Genomic DNA, 17335 nt, shown 5'->3' on the forward strand with positions numbered 1-17335 from the left:
AGTCAGACTTTGATGTCATGTAGCTTTAAATTAATTGTTTGCTTTTTATTTACTATGTTTTTCTCTTTTAGCTTGCTTTCCTACACAATAAAACTGCTTTTCTCTTTTATTGTTCCAAGACCCTCGCCGTTGGGAAAATGTCGGTTCAAAAGAGCAGTTTTGGTTTGGAGACATTGGTTGCTAAACTCAACCATAACTCTGCAAGGGACCGTGTTAAACTTACACTTACTGCTTACACTTACGGTCACGTAGAGCAAAGAAAAGTTTACATTTGTGAAAAAGAAGACCTACAGCCTGTTCAAGCACAATCAGCAATGAGGGAACAGTGTGCCAGTATAGACCATTACTCAACTGGGTGCTGAGTGAGTGAGTGTGAACTTTCAGACGGCCCCTCGAGAGCAGCAGTGATTTAGAGAAGACCAATCAAAAGCTGTGGCTCATTTGCATGCCGTCAACCCCCATCCAAAACCGCTCGTTCCTGACAACACACTGAAGTTCACAGACTTTATTTATAGACTGCAGAGAACTATACCAATTTGTTAATATAGAGCAAAATATGGGTCGTTTAAGTTGTCCCTTCAGAAGTAAGATCCTAGACAGCTTCATTTACCGGAATGCAAACTGGTGACCCAAACACCCCAAGTTGGTGCATCGACCTGCTTCTGGCCTCTGGCACCACGACTCCCAGCTAAACCCGAGTGGCGCACATGATGAGAGATAATCTGTGAAAAGAGCTGTGAGCGATCAATCTGAGACGACAGCAGCGGGAAGTCAAGAGACGGCAAAACACAGGAAGTCCAAGCTTATTCACTCCACTACAATGAATGGGGAAACTTGGTTAAAAAGCTCTGTGACTGAACAAATGCCCCGGGCTCTGGCAAATGGGGCGCCGGCCCTGCCTGTCCAAATTATCCTGGATTATCCTCACATTCCTGCGCCCTGTATCAGTGTATACAGCACGTACACAGTATGTAAACAGTATATACACGCATAATGGTGCAGTCTCTTCTCTGCCATGGAGATGCCATGAGAGATGATAAATAAATACACAGATCTGTTTGTTTGGGGCCTCTATATGGACATGCATTGAGGGATAGATAGGATGACAAGAAATTAAATGATTCTATTCCATGTTAGAGATATGACGCAAATTAGGAAGTAGAGCTGATTGTGTATTCCAAGATATTGACTGTCAATTTGAGTCCCCTACTTCTTTACCTTTGACCTCTGACATGTCCAACTCTCTGATGACCGCTGAACAGGATAATAAGGAGAGGATATAATGGCGTGGAATCTCTACATTTACACATTGCTCTTTTACTGCCACCTCTTATGTCCAATTCTCTGTGTCAATCATTAACCTTTCGTCTTAAGTTAAACTGTACTTGAACTGTGGTTAAAATGTTTGTACCTGTAAAAATGTGATTGTGTGCATCAGGCGTCACCTCCGCTGGCCTACAGCGCTGTGAGTGAGCAACAGCTACTCTAATCTGGTTTAAAGACACAAGTTCGTGCCGGGTGAAGGGATAATGAAGTTTGTCCAAATCAAAGAGTAATAACCGAGGGATAATAATAGGCGAGGTGAGGCGAGCTGTACCACTTTACTCACACAAAGGAAACACAATCCGCATGACAAAGCCCACAAAAATGCATGACAACAAACCCAGAGAGTAAAAAAATTGAGAATCAAAGGCCGAGACGTAATTGAGAGGTAGCATGCATATTAATGTTGTTGTGTTACTTCTCATTTAATTTGACAATGTATTTTGAGATTATTACTTAAATATCACGCGAATGAAAAGTAAAAAAACTGATCTCATGCGTGTGGAGCAGATGTGAGGGAGAAGCGAACACAGCGAAGGAGCCGAGGAGAGCGATGAAGAGGAGATAACAAAGAGGGAGGAGATAAGACAAGGAGTGTATGTGTGTGTGTGTGTGTGTGTGTGTGGGGGGGGGGTTAGAGCGTTCCCGGGGTGGTCTCCTTCTCAGGTTTCCCCCAGCGCTATGTGAGATCATGTCTGGCCACCGTTTATAAGGTCTCTATAGATGAGGCTTTGTGTACACCGTGGCCCCGACGCACCACGCTCCACCACAGAGGGAGCAGGCCGTCGCCAAGGGCGACTGATCAAACGCGTTTCTTCAACCCCCCCATGTCTCCTGTAGAATAACATGCTGATAACAGATGACAACAGATAACAACCAATACTGAGCTTTTGAGGCTAATCGCAGAGGGGGAAGAATATTTATCAGCGGGTTTGTTACATAAATGTTTATTTGTTAAACACCCAAACATTGATTAAGATAATCAATATGTTATCATAAATCATTTACTATTGTGAATTTAAATAAATTTATCACAGAGCACTGTCATTGCTCTTCGCTAGTTTAGCAACTACATAAACAACATCAAACTTACTAGCTAGCTAGCTTTTTAATCTTATACTTGAAAAGCATATTTCCACTCTTTGTTGATTTTCAGTCTGTAAACCCTTAGTCTTCTTCTCGCTTCAGGCAACGACAAGAAGCTACTACTAGTTTGTTAGCGGCAATGCTAGTTTGAAGCTAGTTAGGGAACGCTGGCAAGCTGCTGACAACTCCTGGCGTAGCTCAGCTATGAGAAACGACAGCAAACACTAAGCGGCCATCATTAAAAAAGTAATTGACCATAAAATGCGGCAATTGACCAATAAGACTTAGGCATCACAGACAGCCGTATAATAATGATGAATCACCTACGGGAAATTATGGGTAAAGCAAAATACAAGACTTGCAAGGTGGCAAACAAACCTCAAACTCAACTCCATTTAAAACAAATAGATGCATTAAAAAAGTGATTAGTGTGTGCAGGAACGCATGCACTGGCACGGCACCGCATTACTCTTTATGACACGCCATGATTAACAGGATGCAGGATTTGTGTTGGCTACCCCGAGTGCTGAGGGAGAGGAGCGGGGAGCTGCGGCGAGGAAGGAAAACATCAGCCCATGCCTGGCTACGCTACAGAAACGCATATGCAAACACGTTTACGCACACTCTCACAGACTCGCACACACCACGCAACATGGCGTCCGGCGACAAACAACGCAACGCGGGGAAACTTCACGTCTGACCTGTCTGCACGGCTGAGACTTCATACACACTCGCACACAAATCGATTAAAGCCAGGAAGGTCTATGAGATGTGACTCACTTGCGGCAGGAAACCACAATGCCAAGGTACACACATAAGTCTCACACACACAGACAAATGTTGTTTTCCCTGCACTATCTTGGTGCCTAAGTCTGGTTTACGCTCAGAAGTCAGGAAAAGATCCACACGGGGAGGACGAGGTGGGAAAAGGGATGGAGAGAAGGAAGGAAAGAGGGATGAAAGGATGAGATGACGCAAATATGGGTATTACACCTTTTTTACCCAACTGGCGCTTGGAAAGGAGGGACCAGCTGTTGGTTTTGGCTCAGGTATGACACAGGAAGTGTTACCCACAAAGTGATACCCTGAGGACACTTGGACGTGTACGTCAATAGAAATCGAGGACAACAACAAGAGCTCCTTTTCTTAGGACAAACATCGCTGCCTGTTTGGGTTAAATCGCTGGCGCATCGTGGTTTTCTTCTCTGTATGAGCCGGATTGGGTTCAGTTATCCTTGGATCCATCTCACACTGATACGGGTTCATTTCGCAAGGATCCGCCACATTAGTGCTAGCGTAGCTATATTCAAGACGCCGAGTTCTTGTCAGCTAAAATGGCAGGGAAACCATCGGCGGAGTTAAATTAAGCATGGCTGCTTGCTTTGCTTTGCTCGTTCCAGCTCCGCTAGATGATCAAGGCCGCTAGAGTCGATCTTTCGACAGTGCAGGAGTCTCCAACACCACTTTTATTACACAAGGAAGTAAGGTACATCAAAATAAACCCTTGGAGGTCGTGTGGAGCCATGTCACCAAGGCTCTACTTAGATGACAACGAACACCCCTTCTCACCTCAACATTCAAGTGAACAAAAATATTGCTTTGTAATTCCGCTGAGTGAAGAGAAACTGGATCCACTTGCTAATTTCTGTGTGTTGTTGAAGTGTATGCAGTTTCAAGTTTTCCCTTCAGCGCCACAGAATATTTGAGTTTCCAGGCGAACTGTCAACACCATGAGCAGCAGACGCATGAATCTCAAGGTGCTCAGATGGTTTGTTTGGGTGCATATGCAATGTGCAGGTATCAAGCAACGGGAATAAGAATTAATCAGACCCATCAGTCTGGAACTACGGCATTCTGCTAGACCTGTGAAAAGTGAAGGGAGTGTGTTTGAATTCCCTGGGTAATAAGTGTCACTCTTCCCTCTACAAACACCACAGCAGGGCGGCGCTGAATACAAAAAAACAACCCAAAAACAATAAAATGATACTCGGCGTCTTCTGCTGCAATATTACACTTAAACACACAGATGCAAGAACACAAACACATACACAATTTGTGTTTCACAAACGTGTCAAGCAGAGCTGGAGGACAGCAGGCCTGTGGGGGATATCAGCTGAATATGCAGCAGGGTTTGCTTGTACGCTGTCTAAACATTGGAAAGCTCTGCGATCACGATTCAAGAGTCGATCGCTGCTGTGTGTCGAGGTGGAGTGCCAGTGCTTTCAAAGGAGAGAGAGAGAGAGAGAGAGAGAGAGAGAGAGAGAGAGAGAGAGAGAGAGAGAGAGTCAGATGGAGGGAGGTAAGGGCAGGAAGGGTTTGCTTGTACGCTGTCTAAACATTGGAAAGCTCTGCGATCACGATTCAAGAGTCGATCGCTGCTGTGTGTCGAGGTGGAGTGCCAGTGCTTTCAAAGGAGAGAGAGAGAGAGAGAGAGAGAGAGAGAGAGAGAGAGAGAGAGAGAGAGAGAGAGTCAGATGGAGGGAGGTAAGGGCAGGAAAGAGAGGAAAAGGAAGGAGGAGAGAAAGAATGGAACAAGTTCCCCAAGGACATTCACGAGTTTGTGGTATGCAAATGATGAAATGTGGCTCTGCTGGAGTGAATGTCAGAAGGAGAAAGAGAGGGATAGACAGAGAGCGAAAGAAAGAGAGAGAGAGTGTGTGTGTTTCTATTCCGACGCATGCCGGAGACACATGACAGCTCTTCTTAACCAGGAAGCCTCCATATGGTGATCCTGCTGTAACGCCACAACCAAAATGTCTATTTGGGACCTCATTAAACATGAAATGTATCTCTGTCGACGCATATACACACTCACACTACATTAAAACAATATAAACAAACACACTTCCATCTGCCCACACACTGTCGCAGCAGCAGCAAACACCACATACACAAACAAACGTGCACCGGAGGTATAGGGCAGGTTTATACTATGTTTACACTCAAATGTTTGCCTGAATACACTAACCCCCAGGGGGCAATGTGAGGGCCTGAGACAAGAATCGTTGACCAGATTACACTCAACAGAGTAAACGCAAAAGCTTTTCTCATGATCGTCGTACACCAAAGCTTTAAACGGTCATACGTTCAGCCACCAATATGTATATAGCTCTACACGTGTCAAGGGGAAACTTTAGTTGAAAACATTATTTCAGCCTAAATGCAGCATATCACCGCCACATGTTTAACCGTAACATTCATTCACATCTGACACCTCAGCTGGAAAATTCCATGTTGTCTGCTGAAGGGCTGCCAGCACAGACCCAGCCTGGGCTCAACAGACAGACCAGCGCTGGCAGGGCAGCAGCCTGCCAAACCTGGCAACATGTAGGCCATCTGTAAAGATAAAAGTAAGCTGAGTGATAGAAAATTCCGGAAAATGGCATAAGATTGGATGAAATGAAAATTCGGGATTCTGACAGGGCTTCAGCTGGATTGAAAACTAATGAATGGGACAGGTTGAGACAGACAGAGACAGGCCAGCTAGACGTCTCAGCAAACCTGCCAGTAGTGGTGTCAGTCTGGATGGGCGCACACACTCAAAGACATAGAAAATGAAATCTTTTGGACTGGCCACTGTCTTTTCTTAAAGTACCTTGAGATTATTCTGGTGATATTCGACATTTCCTTCGGCTGTTCCATCACAGTGTCCACAAGTTTACATGCAGTCTATGGTCGCCTAATTAATGGCTAGTGCTGCAGCCAGAAAAAAACATGACATGACACAGGGCACAGGAAAATAACTTTCCAGAATAAACTGACACTGGGATGCAAGCAGTGACACCTATCAGACAATGACAAAACATGTAAAGCTGAGCAGGAAAAGGTGTTTGAACCAATGAGGTAATCCTTTCAGGTGATCCTATGTGATCCTATTTCCCCCCTCACAATTTAAGTGTTTCTTGGAACCACAGATTAGCAACCAAACCACATGAATCCACATGAAAGAAAGAGAACCTGCAAAGCCAGAAAGAGATGGAGAGACGGAACAGAAATCAATGGAAAACTGGAAAGATCGGGCTTTCTGAATTGGCAGGGCACCCAAAACAGGTTGTGAGCTTTCTAGCAACAAGTGCTAGAAGAGTGCCAGTGTTTTTATGAATTTGTGTGTTGGATTACATTATGATTGAGTGTCGCCATGTTTGCTTACATTAAGCTCTCCAGCCAGATGTTCTGATCTCTGTGAAACCTTGGGCTGATGTCTGGCCCCTAAGTGGACATACTTTTTAATCCCTAAGGTACTATCAAAGTACACTAGATCACCAACACATTCTTTTACAATGTCTAAAACAACCTAAGCTTTTCTGAAAGAGATAATTTACACCATTACAGCTATGATACAGTTACATTCCGAGTCCATGAGAAAACGTCAAAGTCCCTTTGGCCCTCCTTATGCTCGTCTCCCACTCAGTCCAGATCAAACAATCCACCGAGCTCAGAGACACTGATAGCTACACAGCTGCAGCCGCTGTATATGTGCAGCTTTCTACGTGGTTCGTGTTCAAGTAAGAATAAGCCGATGCGTTTATAGGAAGAGATAGAGATGTAAGAGTGCGCCCGGATTTGTTTGCAAGTGTTTGAAACATTGGAAGTGTCTCTTGGAGCGTTTCAACGTCTCCTTATTTTTCATGACATACTCAAAGCCTTGACGCTCCTCCACCGACTCCTTATTAGCAAAGTGTGTCTCTTTGCCATTTTTGTGCGTGAGAACAAACCCGCAGCGTCACTTTTCATCTTCCAGCCAACCTCGCCTTACAGAGAGAGATGCAGAAAGTCCAAAGTTCAACTCATTAGCTCAGGTCCCTTCCTGACTCATCTTCGAAGGAGGCGAACCACCAGTAGACGAAAGGCACAGGGCACCGTTTCCAAAACCACCACCCACAGATGCAATTATACAAGAGATAGCAATGAGGAGCGGAGAAGAGGAGGAGATGAAGACGGCGGAGATGAGGAACACAACAGAAAAGAGCCACAGTTGTGCCTTGCCAGAGGATCTCAAAGGAACCCACTGCAAAGGAGTAAGGCCCACCACTTTTTGGTGGTTTGGAGCATTCTGGGAATATTTGGTGTCCACCTTAGGCCTATAAATGGACCCCAATGGAACCCTGTACAAAGCAAGAAGTTGCCCAGAGTAGCGCTAGTACCTGGAGAATATAGACTATACTCCCATTATAGAATAACACAGTTCTATCTGGGTTTGCAGAAGATACATTTAGCTTTTATTGTGGTTTTTGTAACTTCCATCTTTGTGCTGAATTAACAGATCCGGGGTTCCATAAGGGTCCACTGAAAGGCCTACAGACTGAAAACCAAATAGCTCCAGATTGCCGTAAATTACATCAGTGACCTAATTCAGATGTTAATCACTTGAACCTTAATCTTAGCAGCAACTGAGTGAATTACAGCCAGACTGGCACAGATCAGAGCGCTGATATGACTAGATACAAGGTGTCTGCGTGGCAGCATTCTTCACATTTGTGAATGGCTGTGAGGAGAGAAGTTAGGCTAACAGAGGTGACCTCTGAACCCTGTGACCCTAAAATGCAGGAGGGTATGTGGCCTAATGAAGGGGTGTCCTTTAATCTGTTGTCAAACTGAGGCAGTGGTGCCTACACGGTGTGTGTGCATGAGTCTCCATGATATGAGATCTCTCCTTTCATTCCCACCATGTGCACCTTATTTTCCTTTACACACACACACACACACACACACACACACACACACACACACACACACACACACACACACACACACACACACACACACACACACACACACACACACACACACACACACACACACACACACACACACACACACACACACACACACACACACCCCTCAGCTTGGGTAACAACTCTCCAGAGCTTGCTGTTGCATATTCACAGTCACATCCTCCTCCCCCACCAAAAAATACAGCTATCCAAACACAAAAGTACTGCAAACATGAATAAAAACACGGCTCAAAGTTCTAGACAAATTTAGAAATGGCACTTCAACAACTGTGAAGTTTGGGTTTATGTGGAGTTTATGTATGCAGCAAAAGAGCCTGGAGAAAAGACCAACACACAGAGAAAAAGGCATGAAAAACAGTCTGATCTGTTGCTCCTCAGTGGGAGCTCAGAGTTGCTCCTCATCGGCAATGTAAAGCCTCTGCTGCAGGAGTGTGCAAAAGGGGGGCTTTACAAACGCATGATATCTGTGGGAGGGAACTGGTCCCTCTACACTGCTTGCTCTCCCAATAGGATCTTTTGCCTACCCACCCCCCTCCTCACTGCCCCTTCCCTTCACCACGGAGACCCCCAGCCCCCCACCCTCCCTCTCTCTTTCAGGGAGAGTTCATTTTGAGTCCTGCCCATTGTGGTGAGTTGAAGGGACTGACTGGCTAAGGGGGTGGCCTGGGGTCCCTTGGCCCACACTGCCAGGTCAGCCCTGCTGGAGTTTACTATGCAATACTGGCAGGGGAAGACACAAAGGCTGGATTACCAATAAAGATCCCTTTCTCTTGCCTTCTCATTGAGTTCATTTGTTGTCGGTTTTAAGAGAGAGAGAGGGAGGGAGAGAGAGTGTGTGAAGAAAGAGAGGAATTGTGAAGCCATGAGCAAGCACAGCCAGATAATGAGTGCATCATCGTTAATAAGCAGATCATTCAAGAGAAAGGAGAAGGATACTTTCAGTGACAACCTGAAGGCAGCAATGTGCAGAGGGTACAATTAGGTCTGATCAGCACACAGCATACGGCAACAACGATCAAGAAGACAAGAAAATGTTCCTCATGAGAGAAGAATAGGCACTAAAACGGATAGAAGTTTGTAACCACAAAACGTTTTGTTTTCTCTTATCTCACCTAATTTAACTAAACTGTACTTGGACACCAACCAGGGAAAGGAATTGAACTTGGTACCTTTGGGTCAGGTCGGAACAAGACACAAGCAAGAGTAGATAGAAGGCAAGCAACAAAAAAAGCAACAGACAGAGAAGGTTGCAGAAACACTGCAAAACCAATTTTGGTGAAGGCCAAACACAAGGCGGCCTTCCCTTAACTGGGAAATGTGGGAAAGACATCAGAAAGCGGTCAGATAAATGATCTGTCCAGGACTGCACCGTCAGATTGAAACCACAACAGCTGGTGCAGAAGGGGAAGAACATCAGTTTCATGCTCCGTCCTCACCACACGTCGGCCGGAGCCAGGAGACAGTGCAGCAGGCTGTATTTACGCTGGCAGGAAGAATGATTTGATTGAAACGAATGGGAGTAGTGTTGTCCAAAAGCTCTGGAAAAAAAATTAAAATCACATCCATGAAAGCCTCCAGCCCAGAGTTGACGAAGGCAGTGCATGGTGGGTAAGGTCAAGGACGCCACTTGACTTCCAATAACAAAGCCTGTTGGGTCTCAGTTGGAGGCATTGCCGAAAAAGGGATACAGGCAGGACGAAAGAAGATAAGTAAAAAGGGAAATCTCGTAAAATTAATCATAAGCTGTGCCCGGGAAAACACACATATGGAACAAGGAAGATGCATCTCTTAAAACCACACATTTTTCAAAACCTGGACACTCTTAAGGTTTATCTTACATCAGATAAAGACTCCAACAACATGGAAACACAGCACTGCAGCAACAAAAATGTAATAGGCTTATAGAGGAGAACATCATGATGTCAGGGCCCGTGAATCCAGCTAATGACCCCTTTGTATGACATAAAAAATAACAGTCAATTTGGAAATAAGGTTGTTTTTGTTCAATGACAGCAATCAAGCCCTCGTCCATTAGGGTTCTAATCTGACATGGTGTGTCTGTGTGATTTGGGGGGGTATGAGACAATGTTGTGCGATGGGGTTTCATACCTGGATCTGGGCCAAAACACACATCAGCCCTGCATTTATAAAAATCGCAGCCTTTCTATTCTCCTGCGCATTGCGAGTAGGAGATGAAGGTAACAGTCTACGGGGCTCTGCCGCCACTTCGCCAACATTTCTGAAGTCTGACAACACTGCAGATGGGAGTTTGCAGCTGTTGTTTGCCCAGAGTTCTGCATTCATCGAAACTGAATAAAACAATCACATGCAAGCAGAAACACCTTAACGTGTTGCAAGTAACTATTAACGGATCAGTGTCCAATCTGGGATCTGGAACCCAGAGACTGTGTGTGAGAGAGTGGAAGGGGAAACGACCCTCTCTGCAATAACAGTCTGGGAAAAGAGCAACAGTTAAAATGGAAAAAGAGAAGACATGGAGATAATTCAGCGGCGTCTCCAGGGGCTCATAAACCGCTGAGGCACATCTCGATTTATGGCTGCGCTAAAAAGAAGAGTTCTGCCATCACAATGCAATGCCTGGCGCTGACTAATGCAGAGCACCTGTAGCTCTGACAACCTGAACATCCCATACAGGACCACAGAGAAAAGACGCGGGGAGAACTACAGAAGACAAATTTCCTACTGCTGTGTGTGTGTGTGTGTGTGTGTGTAGTGTATAGTCCCCCTTATTGCAGCCAGAATCCAGAATATACTGGTTAAAACTCGTTATCGGACCTGGCTCTGCAACTACGATTCCATATGGGTGCGACAGTGCTCTGCTTTGATAAAGGAAGCTGAACCCTTCGCAGGGACCTGGCATTGCTTCCCAGCAGTGGGACATCTCGTTCCTACAGGCACAATTTGCCAACTTTTAATCTAGTCCCCAAGAGTCCCCCACGTGGCTGCTTAGACCTCCAGAGAACAGTGACAAGGAACACAAGAGCAAATGAAAAAGAGAACACAAAGGTGAACCAGTACCAACCTCGAGCTACTGAATAATGCAACCCTTAAAATAGACCTGCCTGTCGCACTTTGCCATTAATGTGGATATTCTGTTGTTTTGATGGTATGGGTGGTTGGGTGCATGTTCCTCATCCTGTGCATTGCTGTGTGTGAAAAGAAGGGGATGACAGGTGGAGATCCCCTCCTGCAACTAGGGGATTGTTCCCACATTCCGTGTTTTGCAACGGTCTACAGACTGACAGAGCTGAGTGGGTTATTATGTAACCTGTGTACCCTGAAGCAAAGGGGAACAATAGGAGCCTCTGCATCATCCAAACACGGCGAGAGTTGGAATGTACTTCCAGAAATATTTGACACGCAAGTGTTTATTTGCTCTTTTCTGCCAAGAACTTGGTGGTTCCAATAACCTGTTCCACTTTGGATCCAGGTAATAGTTGGAAAAATACCCAGATTCATTAAGCTCCAAGTCTAATCGATGTTGAGGTCATGATTTGATATAGATCATGGAAAGCAGACCCAGTGTTGATATCTGATCTTGATATTGCGCAATTAGTGTAGCAAACCTTATTCGTACATCACCTTGAAAAACTGCCACTTTGAATTTGCAGGTTGTCAACTTCTTTTCCTGTGTTTTGCGATAAATGGAATGGAAACCCGCCTTGTGTCTCTGAGAGTGACATGCCGTGTTGTATATATCCACATACACACATTCATAACCTTCCATTCAATTGAAGGCTGAAGCTGTTCATTCCACATTTATTTTACTTCCTACTGATTATTGCGGGGGAAATAAGCTGATTATAATTGCATTCAAGCAATGGCAGACTTGATGAAAGGCTAGAAAGAAAGAATGGACGAGGGAGAGCGAGAGAGAAAGCTTCCACATGTAGCCGGCTTGTGGGGCTCATGGTAACCTTGGATATTTGAGCACACAGTCATGCAGGCAATGCAGTCAGAGGCGAGAAGTCTTTGAAGCTGTGCTGCAGAGAACCTAGCAGGAATTCTGATGTCCTGCTGCAAATCCACAAGCTTCCTCCCTCCTCCTCCTCCTCCTCCCTGTCTCTGCAAATGCACCGCTATAAAGTGAGAAGGGCGAAGAAAAACAGTTAGAGAAGCAGAGAGAAGAGAGAAAGTGGAGAGGATTTACCCGGCTTTAAGGTAGAAGGACGTGGAGTACGGCGGAAGGGGAAAGAACAAGGAGGGAAAGCGGTCACATACGTTAAAGCAAAATGTGAGAGAAAACAACAAAGCAGGAAAGGGGCTCATGATAGCCTCTCAGCCAGTGTTAGCCTTGGACCAAACCCAAACCAGAAAATCACTGCATAATGATAGCGGCTGATCTACCTCAATTTTCTCTTTTCCTGCACAAACTTCCACTGCCCTCAAATTACTATCAATATTCAATTAGGGGGGCCTGGGACGCCCGACGAGCCGGTCTCAAAAACAAACCACAGCTCTCTGCAGCTTAGGACTCTTAAAACGAACACGGTGGCATTTCTTTTGTAAATAATCGGCCAATAGGAGGCAAGTGTCCTCTCGGTGGAAGCAACCGGGTCTCTGCGAGGTGAACCTTTCACGTCGTGATGAGGGATCTCTGTTGGCTTCAACATCACTCAAGGTCTCTGCACGCCTGTTAGTGAAACCCTGAGATTTCTCCAGGTTTCTAAGGGAGTGTTAGTGTTTAAGTGTGCGTTCCTGTACGCGTGGGTGGAAAACTGCACCTTTGGGCACACGAGAAGCACCGGTGTCGTGTTTTAATAACGCAGAAAAAGAAAGGGGATTGAATTTCACGTCGAGATCCGAGGCCGAGTCCAAATTGGCGCGTCAGACCTTCTGCTTCAAGCCGCAGAAAATCAGCCATCAAATGCTCATTAGTCACATAGTGGAACGCATCACAGAGGGCCACTTCTTCACCACCCAGGGCCGCAATGGCTGACATCAATCACTTACAAAGACAAGGGCCATTTCTTCAAAGGGACAATATGTCACAATAATCATAAGTCACAGCTGAGAACCTGCAGTATATAAGATGCAACGGCCACCTGTGGTCAAAGAGGTGAGAAAGCAGGACGGGCGTTGATCAGAGCTTATACCTCCACCAAGACCAAACAAGCCTAGACACAATTTATACCTCATATGAATACTAACCTTAGAGAAATAACCCACTATAAAATTAGGAATAATGAAACAAAAGCAGCTGTGAGTGATCCTGCAATAACAGACCAACCAACAGACGCCAATGGAAGCGTAACAATGACAACATTAGGCGCACAACTGCTGCTTTGAATAAATAAACACGTTAACCAACTTGGAAATGCGGTATGAAAATACGGAGAGGCACAATGGAAACAGGATGCAAATAACTGCGTTCGTACAGTTAGTTCAAGTGCTGCATATCACATTTACGGGGGCAGCGCTTACGAATTCTCACAGAATCTACATTTACTACATAAATACGAGCCCAGAAAAATAATATACAAGGCGTTTGAAAAACAGTCCTGCGAAGTTGACCTATCGACTTAAACAGTGTCAACTCTACGCCCACGCGTCCCCAGATAATTGAGCATAAGTCAATGACAGATTGTGCAAAGTTGACCCAGTGACTCAGGCGCTCTGACAGGCCCGAGCCTCAAATTACACATCTGCCACAGAATGAAGGGTGGGGTGCACAAGAGGTAGAGTTACATTTCAAACGCTGTGGACGCGCGATAACAAAACCGGAAAAAAAACTCCTGATCTCGTCGGAAATTGCGTGGCGTGAAAACTTTGCTTGCCGTCGTCTGTTGATTATCTTTGGATTCAAAGAGGGTGGAAAAAAAGAGTGGAAAATCACAACCTCTGAGAAAACGCAGGGAGTTTGATTTGCACACCTGCACGGCAAAGTCAGGCCACATCTGAGCTGCTGGGCTTGTTTTCCTGGGCAGAAGAGGGCTGTTTTTGCTGGACGCACATCTCTTACACGTAGAGGGAGCCGGCCTGTCCAATCCACCAGGCGCACCACTTCTATCAAGCCCCAAATTAGATTAGCATGTAGTGACATTTCCACAGCTTGTCACAGCAACTTGATTCTTTCCTCCGGGAGGGAAATGCTGTTTTTATTTTCAATAATCTGCTGCATAAAACTGGAAACTACGGATAATTATTTTACATTAATGACATCATGCTGGCAGCTCTGATAGAACAAATTTACTTTGATATGAGAGGAAAAGCGAAAAGTACATTAACATGAGTCACATTTGAGGAAATTGACGATCATGTATAATTGTGATTACGTTCTAACCAATATTGTGATTACAACAGTGTGGTGTTCCTGGCATATACAGTGTATACAGTACACCTTTCTGTCTCAACCAAACATACTGCATCACACATACAACACTGCGATATGTCAAACACGCACTTGATATTGCAGTGAAATCCACCTCCTGATCCACTGGTTTCATGCGATCAAAGGCTCTCGCAATTTGATTTTCGCACTCTTTCGCATGCCAATTTTGAGACGAAAAGGATAAATCTTTTAACACCGTTCTGAATTATGGAAGATGAAGAAAGAACTGTTGGACCCTTCGGCGCTCACCCTGCACAGCCAGTCACGTTTGGGCTTCTGCTTCTGGCTGGCAGCACCCTGAAGGATTTTACTTATCTAATACAAATCAATATCCCTTCCTCTGTGGGATTTAACCATTTCATAGGCCTGGTAAGCAAGCCAGAAAGAGCAGGAGAGAAGAAGGGTGGAAACAGCAGACGGAGAGAGAGAGAGAGTGCAGGAGAGAACAGAACGTGATTGGAAGAGGAGGCGAGCTGCGGCTCAGAGAGGGATGGCTGGTGACAAAGGCACATCCCGGGGATCAGAGGCCGCCCTCAAAGGCGACTCTCCGGGCCGGGATGAAGGCGGCTCAGCGAGGAGGCAGGGGAGATGAAACACCGTTTGGGGTCGGCTCCCCCCCTGTCGCCTCGCCTCTAGTGTTCAGGGGCCTGTGAGCTCCTGCCTCTGAAGTGCTTAACACCCCCACCACACACCCCCACCAAACACCTCCTGCCATTTGGTGACTCAATGCAGCTCTGAGCGGACATGGCAACATATTCTACCACTTTCTTTTTGCCTGCAGGGTTCATTTACAATAATTCCTCCATGCAGGTTTTAATTAACACAGAGACACATTCTTCATAAAACCATAAAGAAGGAAATTGCAGGATTTCTGTGTCTCCAACAGGGCGTTAAAACCTGAATCATCCCAACTCTAATGTGCAGTCACCTGTGATCAAAGTGCAGCTGATGGAGTCAATGTGTTTCCACATGATGCAGCACACAAAGTCTGTTTTCATCCTCACATTTAATTATAACATTCACCACCGTTGCAGCCAAAAGGGCATCTTGCAAATTTTCAACTAGGATTATATTTAGATTCGACACATAATTATAATATGATGTTGTATAATTTGATGTTTCAGGAGTGGAAACAACACAGCAAAGGTCACAGGAGATCAGAGGAGATCAGAGGAAATCGGCAACGTTGAAGGACATTTTCAGACTAATTCTGACATTTACAAACATCTCGATTCACAGGCATTTCAGACAAATTCAACCATTCTACACAACGCCACTGTGCGGTTGATTGACCATAACAGGCAGCTTTATATTTGCTCCTTCATCGGTGCACAAGCAGATAAATGATCTTTTGTCCAATGTGATCAGTGTCCCAACTTCAAAGCGCCTGTTGTTATACTGAAACGCTTCGTTTTAACACAGTGAGCCGAAGCACGACGCTGCTTCGTGACATGAACGTTTCAGTCAGCAAAGTTACTCAGTGTGAATTCGGATTTATCGGTGTTTTTGTTGGAGTTCGGGCCTGTTTAAGAGCTTTAAACCCGCGTTAACTCACCGGGGCTGCCCGTCGACATGACACCGTAATATCTATAGGTTTAACAGCAAAACAAAGAAACAAGCAAATATAGAATAAAGAACGTTTCTGTTTCTTACCTGCATGGTAAAGACTCCTAGCTCCTGCGAGGAGAGCTTCTTCATTTGATCGGCCAAAACTTGCGCCTCTTCCAGAATGGAGAACTCCGTCTCGGCTCCGCAATATCCACAAGAAAGAGCCGAGAAAAGCAGGAGAAAGCCCCACAAGAGCACCGACGAGCTCCGGGGACGCTGGACAGGTCTAATCCGGAAAGCGGCGCGCGAATTCGGCATGAAAGGCAGAGCTATGTCCCCTCCCCGCCTCGCCATGATGGCAGCGGGTCCGCAGGCTGGAGGAACCGGAGGGGGGAGAGAGTGAACTGGCGGCGGAAAAGAGGAAAAACTTCAAGGGGAAACTACTTTTCTAACTTTGTAGCGTTCGGTGCGTGTAAAAGCGCTTCTCTCCCGCACGAAGCTCCAGGTTTCCCCCGAACGCGAACCATTGCAGCTCCGTGGAAAGCGTGAGAAGAAGCAGGTAGGTCCATGCGGTGCAGGGCTGCCGGGTTTTCGCTTCACATTGTCCGCGTTGTTACCGTCCTCAGGCAGGTCGCTCCAACTCCTGGAAGTCCGGCAAAGTGTGTGTGTGTGTGTGTGAGTGCCGGAGATTGATCCTCCACAATGGGGGTGAAAGTGGGAGGCGTGGAAACCGGAGAGCGACCCGGCGCCTGGATTACCGCCTCAGTGGATCGGGATTGCGAGGTGCATGTTCAGAAATTTACAAATATAAAGAGATTTACATTATTATTGTTATTATTATAAAATGCCACTAAGTCTTGACCGAAATATGTCATAGAATTAATTTAAAAAGTTTATTTTAGAACGTATTTACTCGTTTGTTTTGTTTATTTTGTCCCTGTTTGTAATGTCTTGCCTTTTATTATAGTGCATTCTTTTTTGTTTGTTTTTGTTCAATGTTCGTTAAAAGTTCGTGTTTTTTAAAATATACAATTCAGTTTCCAAGTAAACAGCCTTGAGTGAGTTTTCACTTCAGTTTTTAACCATTAATTCCCACACTTTAAATAGCCTTCGACTGAATGCAAAATACAAATCATGAGCCTAACAAAATCACTAAAACATTGCCCGGGGTTTTCATATTTAATAGTTTGTGGACTTTTGTAACCACATTATCTTGCTATAATTTTATTAGAATGTAATCACAGATCTCAAACACATCCGCCGTAAAAGTTCCCAACAAAGGAATTAAACT

The 17335-nt window shown here is 45.2% G+C and overlaps 1 protein-coding gene across 1 annotated transcript in view; it reads right to left on the minus strand.

The window, feature by feature from the left end:
- The window catches only part of cachd1 (cache domain containing 1), a 64894-nt gene extending 48186 nt beyond the window's left edge, over positions 1-16708 (minus strand). The window contains exon 1 of the mRNA XM_076170197.1: positions 16150-16708. Coding sequence (XP_076026312.1) covers positions 16150-16398 — 249 coding nt within the window. The 5' untranslated portion in view covers positions 16399-16708. The remainder of the gene's footprint in view (positions 1-16149) is intronic.
- Positions 16709-17335: the final 627 nt, after the last annotated feature.

The sequence above is a fragment of the Genypterus blacodes genome, unplaced genomic scaffold, assembly GCF_046128005.1.
Source record: "Genypterus blacodes isolate CSIRO-AG114 ecotype Tasmania unplaced genomic scaffold, CSIRO-AGI_Gbla_v1 ptg000215l_1, whole genome shotgun sequence".
NCBI classification, from domain to species: domain Eukaryota; kingdom Metazoa; phylum Chordata; class Actinopteri; order Ophidiiformes; family Ophidiidae; genus Genypterus; species Genypterus blacodes.